General features: G+C 38.0%; 1 protein-coding gene across 4 annotated transcripts in view; it reads right to left on the reverse strand.

Moving 5' to 3' along the window:
• The window catches only part of CDC14A (cell division cycle 14A), a 172,405-nt gene that overhangs the window by 106,519 nt on the left and 44,923 nt on the right, over nucleotides 1–20,963 (reverse strand). For all 4 annotated transcript variants that reach the window (XM_081307643.1, XM_081307642.1, XM_081307644.1 and 1 more), the window contains one exon: nucleotides 117–196. In XM_081307643.1, coding sequence (XP_081163769.1) covers nucleotides 117–196 — 80 coding nt within the window. The remainder of the gene's footprint in view (nucleotides 1–116; nucleotides 197–20,963) is intronic.

Consider the following 20,963-nt stretch of genomic DNA (forward strand, 5'->3'; position numbering starts at 1 on the left):
AAACAACCATCAACCTCATTTCCTTCCATATAGCATCCTGGTCAGTCTTAGACAATTTAACTGTAGAGCAGCCGGCTCCCTAGTCAGGTCTAGCCAAGTCTTGTGAGCGGTCATACCTGAATGGAAGATAGGGGGGATTTGAGCCAGACAGCAGTGCTCTGTAGGCTTCTTCAGGTGTCTTCTTTAAATAGATCACCTAAGACAGAGAAATAGTGACATTTAGAATACCACACCAAAGAATGACACAAAACTAGTTACTCACCAAATTTGCATTTCACTTCTTCCACTTAAAGTGAAAAACCTCATGATGATATGTTGATCTTTAGACAGCAACCAAAGTGCCCAAGTTTCCTTTTCAGCTTGAAGCTGAGGCTCAAAGATGGGTAAAAGGTTAGAGACAGAGGGCAGATTATTTTTGTTGGTTTGTTTTGGTACTGGGGATTGAACTCAGGGGCTCTTAACCACTGAGCCACATCCTCAGCCCTTTATTTATTTATTTTTTTAATGCAAGGTCTCACTAAGTTGCTTACAGCCTCACTAAATTTCTGAGGCTAGCTTTGAACTGGTGATCCTCCTGCCTCAGCCTCCCAAGCCCGGGGGATTACAGGCATGTGCCACTGCTCCCGGCTTTTTTTTTTTTTAATGATTCAGAAAATTAATTATTTTGAGATGTGGTATGGACCACCCAGGAATTAGTATTTCATACATCTTTATCATATTAAATGGATAGGAGAAAACACAAAGTATTAATCTGAATAGAGTACAAATCTGAAAAGGGTATCTAATCTGTCCTCTTGAGAGATGCATTTAAAATTCCTACTTCTTCGTATTAATGACCTTTTTGCAGAGAGCAGATTCTGGAAGAGGTAGTTCACCTCTGCACACCCAGAAGGCACAATAGTAGGGGACACCCACACCTCCATTGTTACACCGTGGGCTCAACAACGACAAAAACAGGCCTCTAGCGTCTCCCATAGAAGATCTCTCATGAGTTAACTCAGTGATTGGCAAATTTTGAAATACATCTCACAGTGAGCACTATACCCATAAGACATCTACTGAGTTCTCTTATCTGCTCTGAGGAAAGCCAGTGTTGCTCTCTAAATGTTCAATAACATCACAATAAAATGGGGGGGGGGGTATTTGTTAAGCATGTTAGAAAACTTAGTGGCTTGGCCCTTTATCCCAGGGATACTTAATCCCTCTGTACAGCATGAAAATTAATCTTAAACAAAGAGAGGAACAAAAAGGAGCTCTTTCAACCAGTAAACAACCTCCACCCAGTTGACGTACGCCTACATAGCATATGCAGGCACTGTGTTGGCCGCTGGTTCTTCCATTAGTAGAATTTACATTATTGTGGAGCAAAGACAATAATTAACAAAAATAAAAACAATCTAAGTGCTGAAAAAGAAGCAAGCAGGTTTCTGGAGAGAGAACAGAAAAGAGGGGGTTGATGGATGGCGGTCAGGGAGAGGTCTCTGGCGCTCAGGTGGAGCTCTAGAGGGTTTGGGGAGAGCTAAGGGATAGGAGGAAGGATCTCCCAGGCAGTGAAAAGGACAAGGACAAGGCTGATGGAGGTGGGAAAGAGCTTGTGAGCTTGGGAGGGCTGGGGTGGCCTGTAGGACAAGCCAAGCAATGACCAGAATGTGAAAAACACCACAAACCATGGAGGGATTTGGTTTTATTCCAAGTGTAATTTAATGTCTTAATGTTGGGCCAAGGGCATAGGTCCTTCTCATTTATAGTTTGAATTTAATTCCCCAAATCCTCTCTACCAAAAATTAATGGCATTATTTCTTTAATGTGTCCCAACATCAAAACAGTATGCATTTCTATTACAAGAATGGCAGAGTCCCAGTTACTTAAAAAGTAGGGTTTTTTTCTCTGTACTTATAAGCTTCTTTGAGCTTTAAGCTACTCTACTAACAATATATCACATGTATTTACTTATTAACAATTTCAGGAATAGGAAGCACTCTAATTCTGAATTCTCTAAAGAAAATTAAAATAAATGATAAAAAGAAGTACATCTAACTTTAATAACAAGGATCCATATTCATTTGGCAAATAAAGAGAAAGTCTATTAGACTTTCTCCATACACCAACCTAAGTGAATTGAGGATGAAACAAAAACAGCACTGAAAATGAGTTAACCTTAAAAGTACTGATCTAGACAAGTGGCACAGATTCCACAAATAGAGAATCACGACTCTAGTTCCAGCTCAAATAATTATAAATCCATTTCAGTCAACCCTAGCTTCCACGACCATTTGCAGGAACCAATGTTACAACATAATTTCACTGCACCCTAACGGGTAGGTTATGTAACAGTGTTGGTCGTAAGGCAGTGCTACAGCAATTGAAAGTTGACTAGGCTGCTAGAAGGGAAAGCTGCTTGTAGAAAACCTTCTGTGTTTGGATTAGATAATTAAAGCTTATACATCAACCTTTGAAAAGCAAAAATACATTTCCCTCCTCGGGAGCAATTACGTTAATTCCCTTTAATTTTGAGGCAGTGGTTCCGCAGGTTCTGCAGTCACCGGCCCACATGAAATGCTTCCCCTACATTGGTGACCCCACAGGGTTTCGCTCCTCGTCTTACCTGCATGACTTAGCACACATGACCCATGTTCTCACACTGTAAGATGAGAGCCTTTGTTTTTATTTTTATCCCGGTGCTAAATTATTAATAAGTGCAAAATGAAACCCAAAGGAGGCCATTTAAATTCCAGGAAGAATCCCGGGGCATCTGTTACAGGTTGACCTTTTACAGCCTGAATGTAGGTACTTAGGGAGAGTGGGAAAATGTTTTCCTGATACACAAGGGCATTACCGAATGAATGCATGCTTAGTCATTAGAATACAGACTCCCATTTTTCCATAAGAAAATATGGCATGTATTCCTATGCCAGCTCTTCTTACACATGTCTTCTAGGAGAAAGAGAAGGAGGGGGAGAGAGAGGGAGGAAAGGAGAGAGAGAAAGAGAACAAACACAGGCCTGATTAAAGCTCAAAAGGAAAGTAACATTTACCAGATTCAGAGAATCTGGGGCTCAGAAAGGTTTACCTTTCCAAACTTGCACTGCTGCTCTATGGTGGAGTTAGAATTTTTGAACATGTATCTGACTCAAAAGAAAGAAAAATGAACGCTTCCAAGTTCCTAAATGCCATTACACTTGATTTGTACAATTAGGTGACTTCAAACTATTAACTGTTGTCTCTGAGGAATAGGACTAGGGAAGCGTTTGAGGTAGAAAGGAAAACTTTTTTTTTTCCTGAGCTCTAACTTTATTTTTTTTATTATTATTGGTTGTTCAAAACATTACAAAGCTCTTGACATATCATATTTCATACATTTGACTCAAGTGGGTTATGAACTCCCATTTTTACCCTGTATACAGATTGCAGATCACATTGGTTACACATCCACGTTTTTACATACTTCCATACTAGTGTCTGTTGTATTCTGCTGCCTTTCCTATCCTCTACTATCCCCCTTCCCCTCCCTCCCCTCCCATCTTCTCTCTCTACCCCATCTACTGTAATTCATTTCTCTCCCTTGTTTTTTTTCCCTTTCCCCTCACTTCCTCTTATATGTAATTTTGTATAATAATGAGGGTCTCCTTCCATTTCCATGCAATTTCTCTTCTCTCTCCCTTTCCCTCCCACCTCATGTCTCTGTTTAATGTTAATCTTTTTCTCATGCTCTTCCTCCCTGCTCTGTTCTCAGTTGCTCTCCTTATATCAAAGAAGACATTTTGCATTTGTTTTTTAGGGATTGGCTAGCTTCACTTAGCATAATCTGCTCTAATGCCTTCCATTTCCCTGCAAACGCCATGATTTTGTCATTTTTTAGTGCTGAGTAATTCTCCATTGTGTATAAATGCCACATTTTTTTTATCCATTCATCTATTGAAGGGCATCTAGGTTGGTTCCACATTCTAGCTATTGTGAATTGTACTGCTATGAACATCGATGTAGCAGTATCCCTATAGTACGCTCTTTTAAGGTCTTTAGGGAATAGTCCGAGAACGGGAATAGCTGGGTCAAACGTGGTTCCATTCCCAGCTTTCTCAGGAATCTCCATACTGCTTTCCAAATTGGCCGCACCAATTTGCAGTCCCACCAGCAATGTACAAGTGTACCAGAAAGGGAAACTTTCTATTTTGTATTCTCTATCACTGTATTTTGTACAGATAGGTTCAAATTTGTTTTTTAATGCAAAGCAACTCAATCCATTATGAACTGCTAAGTATACCCTTTTTCTAAAAATAAGATCTATATTTAATACTTTAAAAGTTGTCACTAGATATTCTAATATTTCTAAAAATATTTTCTGAATAATACTATTTTCAAAGTATCTTCTAAATATTCTGATTTTTCTTTTTCTCCTTCTAAGGGGGAAATTATGTAAGACTGTCTACTCCTCTCACTTGCTCTTAGTATACATAAACCCAGTGGGAGAGCCAGGCGTGGTGACACACACCTATCATTCAAGATACTTGGAAGGCTGATGCAGGAGAATCACAAATTCAAGTCCAGCCTGAGCAACTTGGCAAGACTGTCCCAAAATAAAAATTAAAAAGGGTTGAGGATGTAACTCAGTAGTAGAGCATCCTTAGATTCAATCTCCAGTACCACAAAATAAAAATAAATCCAATGAGAAGAATTTTTCCAAACTTTCGATCAATACAACTTGACAAAAGCCACCTGCACAGCTAACTAGTGCTTGATTTGCCACACCAAGTTAGTAAGCAGTACATGCATCACTTCTATAAAATCTATCTACCTGGTTAGGAAAGGCTAGAAACCTCCTCCATAAAATAACATTTAACATAGACATTTTTTTTATCTTTAACTAAACATGAGTCAGCCAATTAAAGTGAATGTTTTTTTTTTTTCTTTTTAATAGACTTTACTGCCAGGTACCAAGGATGCAAATAACTCCATTTCATAAACACAAGATTCCTAAGAGCCAGGATCATCAACAATATAAAGTTTTTATTTAACAACATAAAAACAATTACAGTACTTCAAGCCAGAATAATTTAGATTGTTTACCAATAAGTTAATGTTGCCCAAACTTCAATTAATTATGTATTAACTTTCCCAGCTTCTATCACCTATACCACCGTGTACTACCATTTCTCTCTAAACAGACATGCTCTTTTAACTTAATCAATTTAATGAAGGGTTTTATATCATTGCAATAAGTGAAAACCTGTCACTGAATCTACACATAAATGAATACTCAAATACATAACACTTAAAATTTTAAATGTTTGTGTATATATAGCACACACTGAGAAACAATATATCAAATATCAAGCTTGTACTAATTTTATAAAGGAATATCAGACCAACATGGCAAATTAAATAAAATCTTCCAATAATTAATCTGCAAATACTTCTAAATCATTTTTCCCACTTTAAAAAATAAACTTTATTCATTTGGTAGCGGGGATCAAACTCAGGGGGACTTAGCAATAAGCCACATCCCCAGCCACTCCCTTCCCCCTTTTTTTCCTGTATTTTTGTATTTTATTTAGAAACAGGGTCTCACTATGTTGCTTAGGGTCTCACTAAGTTGCTGAGGCTGGCTTTGAACTGGCAATCCTTCTGTCTCAGCCTCCCAAGCCCCTGGAATTACAGGTGTATGCCACTGCGCCTGGCAATTCTAAATCATTTTGAAAACTAACTCCTATGGTCACTACTGAATCCTTAAAGCCTTTAAAAAATAATATATGAGATTTTCAGAGACATCTTAGAATTGACAACTATACTTCTTTACTCAGCTAATTTAATCTCACTGATCTGCAAGCAGTGATTCTTAAAACAACAATTTATATAAATGGCTTAATATAGAAGTTGAAATCAGACTCTAGTCATAAATTCACTAGTGGTCTTTCCCTAGGGACATGTGCCTTAAACTTTACCATGCTTTTAACTTTGTTTTTAGTTGCTATTATTCCCCCACACACACACAAAAAAAAAAGCTTTACAGCAAAGTGTACACACACACACACACACACACACACACACACACACACACACTGATATCTTAAATACATTTTAAAAAGAAATCTACTCCCCCACTCCGTGTTAATTATGTTTATATTTTGTGAAAATAAAAATACTCTTAAAGGTCCAACTTGGCCTTCTGAGTGAGTATTCTTCAATTTTCACAGTTGATTTCCTGTGATTTGCTTAACATTACACTTGTTTTAAAAAGAGGAAACAAATGCTGAGAAAAGTCCTTCCTGGTTAGGTACTGCCACTGGAAATCCACATGAGAGCCTAACCATTTCTGAGTCAAGTTCTTCCAAATGGAGGTTTCCAGAAAACAGATATTACAACTTGATGTCGAGAAGAACTAAGTAGAACTTTCCAAATATAGAGGACACACCAAAAAGGAGAACCTTTCTTTAAAACTTTCAGAGTAGGTTTGGCACACACAGAATACTAAAATTGGGCATCACCAAGATGGCACTATGACATGTGCCTTGGGCTTTAGTCCATTAATCAGCAGTCACATTTGCACCCTATTGCTAGCCCATATAACTTAAAATCATCATACTTCAAGATGGCACTTGAGGATGGAGTGGGCAAACACAAGAAGAAAACATTTTTTTTCCCTGTCTGAAACAGTATAGCGCACTCACTTGATCTGAAATCCCCTTTCCCATCTGTAATTCCTCCCAATCAGCCAGACCCAAACTTTCAAGCCTTATCTTTGACTCCAGCCTCTCCTTCACTGTACCACACACACACATCAAATCAATACTCAAAGGATGGGTTCTCTCTCCTCAGTCTCTTTTAACTATGGAGGAGATCCAAGTTTGGGACCCTGAAACATACCATTTGAGGAGAGAAGGAAGATACAAATATCTTTTCAATTTTTACAAAAATGCCACTGGACCCTCCAAAGAGAGGGCCTGAGCTAGTGAAGTCCCTGACTCATAGGTTTCATGAGCTCCAAGGTGAATTTCCACCTGGCCCTTCTTTCATGACTATCCACTCTTTATTTCAAACTCATATCTCCAGGCTCAAGGACTAACGCCAGTCTCTGCCTCCTCCCCATGCCCACTCCAGTACAATCAGCCCCCTGCATCCACCTGTGCTACTGTAGATCAAGCACATTCAAAAAAGAAATAATAACAGTACAACATAGTAGCACAATAGTAAAAAATATATATAATAAATTTTTTTAATTTAAAACACTACAACTATTTACATAGCATTTACATTAAATGTATTATAAGTAATGTAGAGATGATTTATGGCATATGAGAGGATGCACCTAGGTTATATGCACATACTACACTATTTTATATATGAGACAAGAGCATCCAAAGATTTTGATATGGGGTTGGGACTGGAACTAATTCCCTGAGGATACCAGGGGATGCATACAATTCCAGAGGAGGGCTCTCCAAGTCTCAGTCCTGCTCAAAAAGCCCAACCCAGACCACCAGCCCTTGGCCAAGTCATCACCTCAGTCTACCTTTCCAGGTCAGTTTGTTGTTTTTCCCTAAATGAACCTTACCTGCTAGTCTGAATGTGTCACCGCTCCCTAAACATACTTGATACCTCTGGCATCTGAGGCCTTCTTCCTAGAACACTCTCCTTACCATCTCTGCCTATTCAAATTCTTCCCATTTCATTAGCTAGTTCTCTAGTTTTCATTTTATTAGTTCACTAACTCAAATACTACCACCTCCACAAGGCCTTTCCTTTCCCAGAAACCCTGCCCTTATTCCTCAGACTCGAGAAGACGACTCTCATCCATAAGAGTGATAACAGAAATAATAATGACAATAATAAAAATAGAAAGTTAAACAGCAAATATTATGTGCCAGGCACCACATAAGAATCAGCTGCTCAAGATCACACAATTGACCATGGTGGTGTCTGTTTTTCTCCCTCACAGACTCTCATAACTATTTCCTGATGAGCCCCTCAGCTCAGTTGTTATTATTGTCCTTTATTCTTAAAAAGCCCCTGGAGTTGGTAACCAAGTTCCCCACACCTTGATAAGCTTTTTCAATACTTCCTGTCAAAGACATGCTCAGTAAATACATGTTTTGGGAATGAGTGCTTTACACTTATAAGGTACTGAGAATGTATCCACTAAGGAGGGACAATTCAGCTTAATTAATAGGTAGTGAATGAGATTTTTAAAAATGTGTCACTGCCACTTCAGTGGTACTGCCCAAGGGACTTAGTAAAATTAACTTTGTGAGTCCGGTTGTATGAGAGCATCAGACTAGGTAGTCAATTCTCCAATGATGTGTGCTAAAAAAGAAAGCAATAAAAGACTGATAAAAAAATGAAAGCTCTAGCTCATGTGATTTGTATTTGCTTACAGGTCGTATTTAGAGAGTCAAGGCATAGTCTCTGATCCAGCTATTTACTCTCCCTCTTGTGTCTGTTCTAAAGCTAACCTTGGTCACTCCCAACACCTGACAACAGGCATTCAAAAAGAAATAGAACAGAACCAAATCACCAGAGATGACAGTAATTCAATCAACATGTATTTGATTTACTTAATGCTTATTTGCACAGGAACCTAGACCTATAAGAGAACATAGGGAGAATTTGCAGCCTGATTAAGGAGGTTAAAGAAATTGGCAGCAAGAGCTCTACAGGGGCGTTGGGAATGGGCCATGAAGTGACCAGACTAGACCTCAGCCTGCCTTGTATCATGGTAGCATTTAGATGGTTACCTCTTCCTCTTCCTTGGGCTACCCCAAAAGGAAGCCAGGGCTCTGATGCAGGCAGATTGGTCCCTGTACTATGTTCTCAGAGCTCTCTGCCACTCTTCAAATTCTTACTTATTTGTTTCTATGGTTATTTGATTTAGTCTCTCTCCAGGCTAAATCTATCTCCTCTAGATCTGAAGGACTCAACACTCTACCTGACACAACATATACTCAAAAGTGATAGCTCAAATAGTTGGTTGGGGTGGCGGGGCACTTCTATGAGAAGAATCCTGACATAGTCCAGAGAACACTAATGAACTATCCAAAGACTGAGGCAGCAGAGTGTGAAGGTTAGGTACCCAGGTCTAAAGCCAACCTGCCTGGATTCAAATGCAGCTTTTTTACTTCTGAGTGGCATGATGTTAATTCTGTATGTGTCCGTTTCCTTATGTGTGAAGTGGGACTAAAACCAACTACATCATAAGGTCATTTATTGGGAAGAGTAAATAAATCAACTGTACATGTCAAGTCCTCAGAACTGTATCCTGCTCTTCTACAGCAACGGAACACAGAAAGGAGATAAACTTTGGTGCCAAAATATTTTTTTCTTCTTTTCACCACTTATAGCCATGTGAATCTAGATTTACATATTTCTCACACCTAAGCCCTAAAGACTGTCACACCATTGAAATGGGAGGTGATAAACTTCCCTCGTGATTGTTATATAGCAAAATCAAAATATAGAGACCATCATTTTGTAAAACCTCTGATTTTTGAAGTACAGACATTAATCCTACTCTCAGTTTCACCTCTTCAAACAGCCTTCAAGTCTCTTGGTGCCTTAGTATCAACAACTATAAAATAAATGCACTGGCCCTTGCCTTATCAAATCCACTGTCAAAATATCAGAAGATCCCTGAGGTGGCCCTTGTCTCCCCAGTAAAGTACATGTAAACAGTGGAGAGCTGATATTACTAGAACTGTACTCATTTTTTTTCCATATTTGAACTTCTCATGAACAAAAGAATAAGATTACCAAGCTCAGAGTGGAAAGTAATTACCAGTTACCTGCAAAGAATGAACCACAGAAGTCCATGGAAACATACTGTAAGGCAGAAACCCTGCAAAGAAGCTGAAAAACAAAGCTTCTAAAGTCTCTTCCTTGGCTCCCAAGATTTGGTTCTCAGACTTCTTAAATGTCAGGGCATTTAATTTATAAACTGCTTCTTCCTGAGGATGGCATTAAGTCTTAATTGTCATACACAAGCACAAACAAAATGTTTAATATTTTTATGTTTAGCAACATTTTCTTCTTAGTCACTTCCTCCCATTATATTCAGTAACTAAGAAAACAATATCTGCATTCAACTTTATAATTTAAAGTATAGGGAAAAGTCATACCTTTCTGAAATGTACAAGCAATTCAACTTTTGTTCTAATTGCTTACATAACAGAAATACTCAATGTTGAACAGTCACTTACAAATTCATCTGGTTACAAATCAGAAATGCAACTGTATTCCAGTCGGTCTACTTTAAATCAACCATGTTAAATAGTTTCATTAAAATAGAATAAGAGGGTCTGGGGTTGTGACTCAGTGGTAGAGCGCTCACCTAGCACATGTGAGGCACTGGGTTTGATCCTCAACACCACATAGAAATAAATAAATAAAGGTATTTTGTCCATCTACAACTAAAAAAAAATATTAAAAAAGAAAAAAAACAGAATAAGAGGGCTGGAGTTGTAGCTCAGTGGCAGAGCACTTGCCTAGCACATGTGAGGCACTGGGTTCAATACTCAGCACCACATAAAAATAAACAAATAAAATAAGGGTATTGGGTCCATCTACAACTAAAAAAAAATTAAAAAGTTAAAAAAAAAAGAAGAATGAATATTTCTTGTCCCTTACAGACTCTGGTTGAACACACTATAAAAGAAAGTCAGTCATTCTTCCTGTCCTTCAAGTCTGTAATAAATCACAAGTTATGAGGTCAGCAAAGTATAAGGCAACCAATGTATCTGCTCAGCAAATATGGTGGCAAGGTTAGTTACAGAAGTACAACAGAATCTGACCTCAGCTTCACCCATCACTTATTTCTATGCTAAAAATACTTAATCTGTCATCCTTCTGAAAACAAGGTCTAGAAATGACTATGCTTTTTGTTTGTGGTAATGTTTGCTCTGAAATACTCTTATGTGACATCTCTTTACATTTTAAGATGTAATTTGATAAACAGACAAGCACCTGACTTTATTCTATCTGTTTGAGAATTCATTGGGAATAGAAATACGCTCTCCAGCCTCTCCTGAGCGTAATCAGAGTGACACCAGTGGGAGCTCTTTGATGGGCAAGTTAGAAGGACTGCAGAAAACATTAGCCATGTGACTCTTCCCATCTAATTGATGGGAACTAGAATTTTCATAATAAACCTGAAAAGACGTGTTTCTAGAACTGACACATACAGATGAGACAAATACATACCACTTGTTAGTTGACACAGTGACACTGTGGCCTCCGTCTGCCTGAGTTGAGCTTAGGTTCAACAGATATCACTGACTGACTGCTTCATGTCAACTCCTCATTAAGCAGATCAAAGACACACAAGCCAGTAGTCTCAACACCCAGAAGTCTACAAGGACCCCTTAAAAGGGCAAAGGAGAAAAGGTCTCAAGACCTGAGTCCTTAATCTCACACAGGTGAGCACAAAGCTACTATGTTAAAAGACGGAGGTAAACAGAAGCCTATCATTCAACATCAGAAGGTAGTCTCTGTATAAAACACAAAAACGGACTCGCTCTAGAATATCACTTGAATAATACACACTCTCAAACTCGATCGCTTCATGTTAAAAACTCCTGCAGCTGAGTTTCACTGTTTCCTTCTAGAAAAAGTAGAAGTTCTGGTTCATAAAAACTTTCAAATCAAGTTCGTTCTTTCTTTCTTTCTTTCTTTCTTTCTTTCTTTCTTTCTTTCTTTCTTTTTTTTTTTAGTTGTAGATGGACACAATGCCTTTATTTATTTTTATGTGGTGCTAAGGATCAAACTCAGTGCCTCACATGTGCTACGCAAGTGCTCCACAACTAAGCTACAACCCCAGCCCCTCAGGTTCTTCCTTTAAGTGAGAAAAAAATGTGTTTTTTAAACCAAGACTTGAAATTGATCACATTTAAATCACGTTTAAAAAGAAAAAAAAACATAACTTTATTTATGACAACTGTGGAGATCCACTATAATCAGGAGATAATGTTTAAATTTCCTTAACATCTATTATCAATTATGAAAGTCCTTAACCTGCAAATGAATTGTAGTTGGAACATATATTAGTAGGGTTATCATTTCAAAATCTGGAAATATTTTACCAAAACAGAAAATTTTAAGATTGTTAATTTCCTAGGCTAGTCATCTAAAATAAAATGCAGTGGAAAACATTATTTTTAAAACTATACACTAAAACTAAAAAAATTAAAGTATGTTGTCTTTTTTAAACCTCTCCCCTCAGTGCTAATACTTGAAGAAAGATTAGAGTAGAAAAACAGGGGGAAAATCAATGAATATGCTTTCAATGACCCTATTTCAAATGCTTTGATAAATACTTTATTATTGCTAATCCCACTTCAAAATGCAAAAATTTCCTCAATTTTTGGTATTATGATTAGGAATGATCTCAAATCTGAGGCAGTGGGAGGCAAACCAAACATAGGAGAAAGAAGATTTTCTTGCCCTAAGGAAAATAATGATTAAAAAAAAGAGAGAGAGAGAACGAGAAAGGTGAAAAGTTTTCTGGGCCTATGAAGAGGAAGACTATTGAACAGGGATGGACCCAGCAAGGGCAGATTGTGTCCCCTTCACCTACGGCAACTAAGGGCACCCTGCAATGTCCTTTGTGGAGGGACAGAGGCAGGCCAGGCAACCTCATGTTTTCATTCTACTAACGAGAGCATGCCCTGAGGGATTTTAAGTAAAATTGTTTAAAAATTAAGATTTTTTTAAAAAAAATCTTTCAAATATATTTCTTATTTAAGATTTCTGAAATATTTATAAGTTCGTAGGTTAGATATTACACAAACTTCAACAAGCCACACAGCATGTGAACTAACTCTCAGATCTGGAATCTCAAAGTAACTTGTAAGCTCCTATTCTTTGAACTTACTCAAGAACAGAAAACTAGCAATAAGCACAAACAGGAACTGGCTGTTCTCTTCTAGTATTTACAAAAGAATTGTTGCTTAGAGGATACGGGAGAAACAAGAGCTTTGTCCAGCAGTTCAGGTATTTGCTGAAAGTATTCTGTGGTGGTTTTTCTGTGCATTAGCCTGAACTGTTCAAACAAATGCCATCTGACAAGATTGTCCTTCAGAAAGATAACAGAATTAATCATTCTTAAATGTGCAGATTTTTTTTAAGTAACCATGTTCCCTGAATACCTTAGCTTACTAATTCCCACAAACAATAGAACTGAAGCAAGTGATAGCAACTCCAACTCAGATAGAAATCACTTTAACCCACCAACAGATCTACTGCATACACAACATCCATGCCCTCCCCTGCAGCCACCAGGAATTTCCTTCCCCTTCTGGTTCACTACTGTGAGTAACCGTCCCTCCTTCCAGAAAACAAAACCCCTTTGACTCTGGTCAGCAGTTTCTCACCTGCACCTCTGATCAGCAGCAAGTCTTGTACAGCAGGCTCACTAGCAGCAAGGAAAATGAGGAAGGGTAAGGAGAAAGCAGAAGAAGAAAAGCAGGGAAATTTCCACAGTTCTAGTGTAGAAAATTCATTTCTCCATTGAAAGAGTTATTGATACCAGACACCATGGATAAAACCAAGAACAACATCATTATGTTCTTAACGTCCCAGGGGTCCTGATTCTAAGCACTCTCCAGAAAAGCCTTTGAACCCATTTTAAGATATAGATATCCTAACCTCTCCTCCCTAAGATTCTAATTTACCAAATATGAGGTCTGGTCTATGCATATTTCTGAAATATAATTATAGTAGAGGACCAGTGTATCCTTATATAAATGAGAAGGCTAAATAATATCACAAAACTATAAAGAAATATTCTTCCCTTAACTTTAGGAAACAGTTGAATAATGGTTGTGTTGAATGTTCAAAAAGAGAGAGAGAGAGAGAGAGAGAAAGTTGAGCCAGGCACAGTGGTACGAGCCTGTAATCCCAGCAGCTCAGGTTGAAGAAAGAGGATGACAAGTTCAAAGCCAGCCTCAGCAACTTAGTGAGACTCTGTCTAAAAATAAAAATAAAAAGAGCTGGGAATGTAGCTCAGTGGTAAAGTGGACCTGGGTTCAATCCCCAGTACCAGAAAAATAAATAAATAAATAAGAGAAGGAGAGAGAGAATTGATATAAGGAAGGTCTATACTCTTGATTAAATTCCAATAGAATGTCAAACAGGCTTTGCTGACATCCTTTATAACCCCAGTTGTGTTAAGTGTCAACTTAGAGACATTGAGTTATATTTTAGGGACATAAAAATGAGGACAACAGGGAAAACAGACCATCTAAATAATCGAACCACCAATAAAATAAATACAGGCCTGGGGATATAGCTCAGTTGGTAGAGTGCTTGCTTGCCTTGCATGCACAAGGCCCTGAGTTTAATCTCCAGGAGGGGGGGGGGGGAGGAAGGAAGGAAGGAAGGAAGGAAGGAAGGAAGGAAGGAAGGAAGGAAGGAAGGAAGGAAGGAAGGAAGGAAGAAAGAAAGAAAGAAATTCCCAGACCTCACCCAATAAAATAAATACATAATCATCAAACCATCAAGACTTTGTAGTACACCACAAGAAAAAAAAAAATGAATCATGGAGGTAACTGTATCATGGACAGCCTTAAGCAGGGGTCTAAAAGTTAAGTTTAACAAGTCTTTCTAAGTACAAGTCAGGTCATTCCAACCCTAATGGCTTGCTGGGTTATGGAGAATAGAATCTAAATAACTCTCACATACCTGCCCAGCAGACACCTCAACCCTCATTCCCTGCACCACCCTCTGACTCTGTGCTCCAGCTACCTGGGCTTCACCTTGGTTCCTTAGTCACTCTACTCATTGTACCCTAAAGCCTTGTTCCTCTTTATCATCTTACCTGTCAAAACCTCAAAGAGGCCTTTTCCCTGAATCTGCAGTAGCCAACCAGTCACCAGCACAGCTCAACTAGCCACTGTCACCATCCCTTACTTTCTTCGCTTGCTTCCAGCAAATTACAAAACTCTGAGAGGACAGGGATTTTACCTTTCTTGGTCACTGCTATATACTTAAAGCCCCAAAGAGTGTCTGGCACAGATGCTCAATAAATATTTATTCAAAGAAAGGATGAACAAATGAACACCGGACAGGAGAGGAGAAGGGTAATTTCCCACTAAAATGAATGAAGAGCTTCATGAAAGAGGGAAGGCTATAGCACCTACTTCTCCCTTCTGATTAAGCCACCTTAATCAGAAAACTCACTATTAAATTTTAAGCTTGAGTAACTCAGAGACAGTTACAAGCCATTAAAATACTCCAGTTATCATAATACTGTTATTCTATGTGTTATCTAATGAAGAAGGAGGAAGAAGAAAGAAAAAAACAAGACGATAGGAGAAGTGGTCAGAAGAGAAGGAGGAGAAAAGTGGTGGAAGGAAGCAGTAGGCACAAACGGAGAGGGAGGGGTACACAGAGATGACAAGGAGTGGCAGATGAGAAGAGAGGTGATGGTCATTTCACACCACAGTGTTTGCTTGGACCATGGGTGTGTAAGTAAGCTGAAGGCTGCTATGGCAGCGGGTGAGAAGGAGAGGAATGCCAACAATACAGGCTGTTTATCTCTCCCAGTGCTGCCTCCTATGACAAGTGTTTTAAATTCTGAGTCTCCTGGTCCTAGGGAAATTCCTTATTAAGTTTTAGTGATGATGATGTTCTTCATAGAAATCATAGATTTTTTTTTCATGAAAAAAACAGTCACAAAATTTGTTTGGGAAAAAAATAGCCAAAGAATCCTTAGGAAGAAAAGTGAAGCAGGAGGCATCACAATACCAGACGTTAAGTTATACTACAAAGCTATAGTAAAAAAAATGGCATGCTATTGACACCAAAACAGACATGAAGACCAATGAAAGAGAACAGAAGACACAGAGACAAACCCACATAAATACAGTTTTCTCATATTAGACAAAGGATCCATAAACATACATTGAAGAAAAGATAACCTCTTCAACAAATGGTGCTGGAAAAACTGGAAATCCATATGTAGCAAAATGAAATTAAACCCCTATCTCTCACCCTGCACAAAACTCAATTCAAAGTGGACCAAGGACCTATGTATGCATTAGACCAGAGACCCTGTGCCTATTAGAAAAAAAGGTATGTCCAACTTTCTATCATGTTGGTTTTGGAATCAATTTTTTCAACAAGACTTCTAAAGCACAAGAAGTAAAATCAAGAATCAATAAATGGATAATATCAAACTAAAAAGCTTCTTCACAGCAAAGGAAACAATCAAGAATGTGAAGAGAGAGCCTACAGAATGGGAAAAATTATCTTTGCCACCTGCACCTCAGATAGAGCATTAATCTGCAGGATATCTAAAGAACTCAAAAAACTTAACACCCAAAACACAAATAACCCAATCAATAAATGAGCAAAGAAACTGAACAGGCACTTTGCAGAAGAAGAATTACAATCAGTCAACAAATATATGAAAAAATGTTCAACATCTCTAGCAATTAGAGAAATGCAAATCAAAACTACACTGAGATTCCATCTCACTCTAATCAGAATGATAGTTACCAAGAATACAAATAATAATAAATATTAGATGTGGAGGGAAGGGTACATTCATACATTGCTGGTGGGACTGCAAATTGATGCAATCACTCTGGAAAGCAGTATGGAGATTCCTCTGAAACCACCATTTGACCCAGTTATCCTACTCCTTGGTTTATACTCAAAGGACTTAAAAATCAGCATGCAACAGTGACACAGTCACATCAATGTTTACAGTAGCTCAATTCACAATAGTTAAGCTATGGAACCAATCTAGATACCCTTCAACATATGAATGGATAAAGAAAATGTGGTATATATACACAATGGAATATTACTCAGCCATAATAGTCATAAAGAATAATGAAATCATGGCATTTGCCAGTAAATGGATGGAAATGGAAACTATCATGCTAAGTGAAATAAGCCAATCCCATAAAAACAAAGGCCAAATGTTCTTTCTGGTATGCAGATGCTACAGACAAAAAGGGCGGGGGAGGAAGAATAGAAGTTCATTGGGTTAGACAAAGGGAAATGAAGGGAAGGGAGGGGAAATGGGAATAGGAAAGACAGTAGAATGAATTATACATAACTTTCATAGGTCCACATATGAATACTAGAGGGGACAAAGCTCCAAAAGCTTCGTTATTGTACTTTACCTCAGATCTAAGTAGACAAATGCTTTTTTTTTTTTAAAGGGGTGAGGAATAACATGGAGTTAATAAAGGGAATCCTGTAGTCCATGTTCTTGGTAAAAATCTCAAAATTTTAATGGTAATAGATCTTAAAACAAGTTAAATCTGGTTTCCTCTTCCTTAAATTCATAAGTAAGATATTTTCATCAGTAAATATCTAATTTTTTTAACTATGTGCTAATCATGGCACCAGTCCAATACCAATATCTTAAAAGCTTTTTTTTTAAATTTATACATCCAGCTTTGAGATGAGGAGGGAGAGTGATTTTAGAAGCTTTCAAATTTTTAAACCCATTTCATCACTGTTTCCATTATATTTTACAGATGTGTCTTTAGGAAAAACAAAAAACCACAAACTTAAAAGTTGGCTGTGGATAAAACATGTAGCTGCCAAAACTACAACTCACTTACAGATACTGGGAATTTTCTCAAAAACTCATTCATTTCTGAAGGGGACATAAATACTTTTCCATATTCAAACTAATGGGATTTAAGTATCCCAATTCTAAAACAGACAACACCCTGCAATGCGATTAACATACGCCTAAATTCTGCATACAGGATGGATGCATTCCCACATGCTTATCAAGCAGCTGATTTCAAATCAAAAGTATTGCAGCTAAGATTGGGTGATAGTGGTCAAGGGCAAGACCTTGGGATAAAAGTAGAGGTCCCCTCTTATACACAGGAAATACTTTCTATGACATCTAGGGGATGCCTGAAACCATGGACAGGATTGAACACTACATACACTGTTTTTTTCCTATACATACTTATGGTAAAAGTTGCATTTATGAATTAGATACAATAAGATTCATAACTTAATAGCTTAATAGCTCAGTGGTAGAGTGCTCGCCTAGCACGCATGAGGTACTGGGTTCAATCCTCAGCACCACATAAAACTAAACAAATAAAATAAAGGTAAAAAGAATTTTTAAAAGATTAATAACAAAAAACAATAATAAAATAGAATAATTATAACTATATATTGTAATAAAGTTTATGTGACTGTATCCCCTTACTTTCTCTCTCTTTCTTTCCTACACTCCCTCCCTCTCAAAATATTACACTGTACCCACCCTTCTTATTATGATTACATAACATACAAAGCCTATGTGATTGATGAAGTGAGGTGAATGGTATAGACACTGTGCCACAGCATTAAGCTTCTAGGTAAGGGTTACATAAACAAACAAAATCACAGAGATACAGCAACAGTGGATCTGACAACCAAGACAGCTAATGAGTAACAACCAGGAGAGTAGCATATACACTGTGTATACACCATATAAAGGCATGAGTCACATCTCTGGTGGGATGGAGCCAGTTGGTACAAAATTTCATGACACTACTTAGCACGGAATGCAATTTAAAGCTTATGAATGTTGTATCTCTGGAATTTTTTCACTTAATAGTTTCAGACCACAATTAACTGGGGGTAACTAAACTTCAGAAATTATGGATAAAATCATGCATGATGAAGATTTTGAACTTGGAGTCCATATGCATCACTTCTTACATGCTATTAATACAAGATCAGTCATCACTGCGAATCCAAATTCTCTCCAAGGAGATTTCCTATCTCATTCATTCCTTTATTCATTAAAACAGCAGAGGTAGATGCTATGTTGGGGACTACGGATACAAATATGAGTAAGAGTCATCTTTATTCAAGGAGCTTATTCTAGTAGGGGAGAGACTGCAAAGCAAGTAACTGCAAGGAGTTCATTGTAGTGCATTCTAGTATGCACAGTAAATTGTAAGACAAAGTGAGAAAAGCTATAATCAAGCCTTGTTCTGGGTCAGGGAGTAAGGAAATGACAAAGTGACTATCTGGAGGGGAGAAGTGAGGCAAATAGAAAACACCAAGAAAAGTTTACCTGAAAGGAGGATAACTTTTCTTAATTGAATAAAACTTCCCAAAGCCAGCCCACTAAATGACTCATACACCCACTCTCAAAAAAATTATGCCTGATTCATCCTACAGTATGTATATTCACATGGAAAGCCTTGCCTAGCTGCTCATTAGTTTGAAACCATAACCACAAATGTTACTCCCTATTAAATAATTCTGTGAGGTACGCAGTGACTCTTAAATATTTCTTCAAGGTTATACCTTCCCAGCCCTGCTATTTACTTTTATTAACCATGACTTTGCAGTCTAACCACAACCCTGGCTTTTTCCTTAATGAAAATTCAAAAGCCCTACCAGCATTTGTCATGGGGTCCTGGGGAAGATAGGCACAAGGCAAGCAAAGCAAAGGCAGAGGCACAATGAGAAAGAAAATTAAGAAAGACTCAGAGACAGAGTGGCATTAGCAGGGGAGCCTAGTAGTTTACATGGACACACAGGGTGAGTTTATTAGCATGACAACCATATTTTGAACACTACAAATCTTAGGAATAACTGAACACATGTCTTCCATGTTCATAACTCAACCCTTCCATGCTACATGCTATTTTCAACGTCAACAGAATTTGCAATTTGTTTCTCCTTTATTTAAAATTTCAGAAAGTACATTGGAGGGGTTTTTTAATGATTTAGTTCACTTCCCACAGTGAGAGAAAAGATATGATTTTACTCACCATATCAAACAGAAAAAAAAAACCTTTCTTGAAATAAAATTGACATAGATTCAAATTATGCAATCAAAAACCACTTTTAAACCTTAAGGTATAAAATGAGATGTTGCAAAGTGAATAGGGTATTATGTAATTTATTAGCACAAACTTAGAAATTGAGCCCAATGAGGCACTAATAGGAGAGACCCAGTAAGTCGGACGCAGGCTGCCTCCTCAGGAACTCAGTGCTAACCCATGTACAGGTTTTTCTCATCTAAAAATTCAAGTCTCTCCCCAACTGAATAAATGCAGATTTTTTTGGCTGTCAGGAAGAAGGGAAGAACAATGAGAGTTTTAGTGTAACATAGTGATTCAAATGAGAGTGAGATATGAAAAGATAAATACTACTATTTGAGCCCTTAAAATCAAGTCTCAACTGAATAAAAACCATCTGGAGCCATTTACACATTTTGACATTTGGCGATAGGAGCCTCAGAGGAGTTCAGAACAGTTTCAGTTTTTCTTAATCGCACTAATCATAGACTAACCTAGATGGGTCACACAATTGCCTGAGTATTCTGGACCAAAATCTGTAAGGGTCCGGCGAACGTCGGAGGAAGAGACCACCAAGAGACCGACTCATGCAACAGTAAAAGGGGTTTATTGCAGATCCAACATGCTGGGGCTCCGTGCTCACTCAATAAGGGAGAGCAGCCCAGAGCCCCGAGCAGGGGTTGAGCAGTGCTTAAGTACACTTTTTTAGGGAGGGCAGGGACTTTACATACATCACAGTCCCCTTTAACAAATCACCATACACCGCGGGAAAATCAAACAACAATTCTTAAACATGATTAGTACATTCATTGGCGGGAACAGGTCGGGCGGGAGTGATAGGTCAGTCCTAAGGAGGGGGGTACATTCAAACTGATTGGTTTAGGCCCTGAATGCCTACGTGCCAAGCTACACAGGGTCCAGGTTATTTAACAACTAAATGGTCAGTACCGGGCATTGTCTTAACTGCCTCAGGAATTTCAGGTTCTGTGTGCAGTTCAGAAACTTTACAATACCTAGTCCTTTACATTTTAACTCAGACTTTGCAGCTTAGAAACTTTACCCTTTCAAATCAATGCCAAAAAATAACATGTAAATACTTTTCAGATCTAAGCACAGTAAGTAGATTATCCAATGACTATGTTTTGTAACGTGTAGGTCATAATCCATTAGTGAGTAGCCAAATTAATTTAATGG

This window comes from Spermophilus citellus (assembly GCF_964194105.1).
Source record: "Spermophilus citellus genome assembly, chromosome: 9".
In the NCBI taxonomy this organism is placed as follows: Eukaryota; Metazoa; Chordata; class Mammalia; order Rodentia; family Sciuridae; genus Spermophilus; species Spermophilus citellus.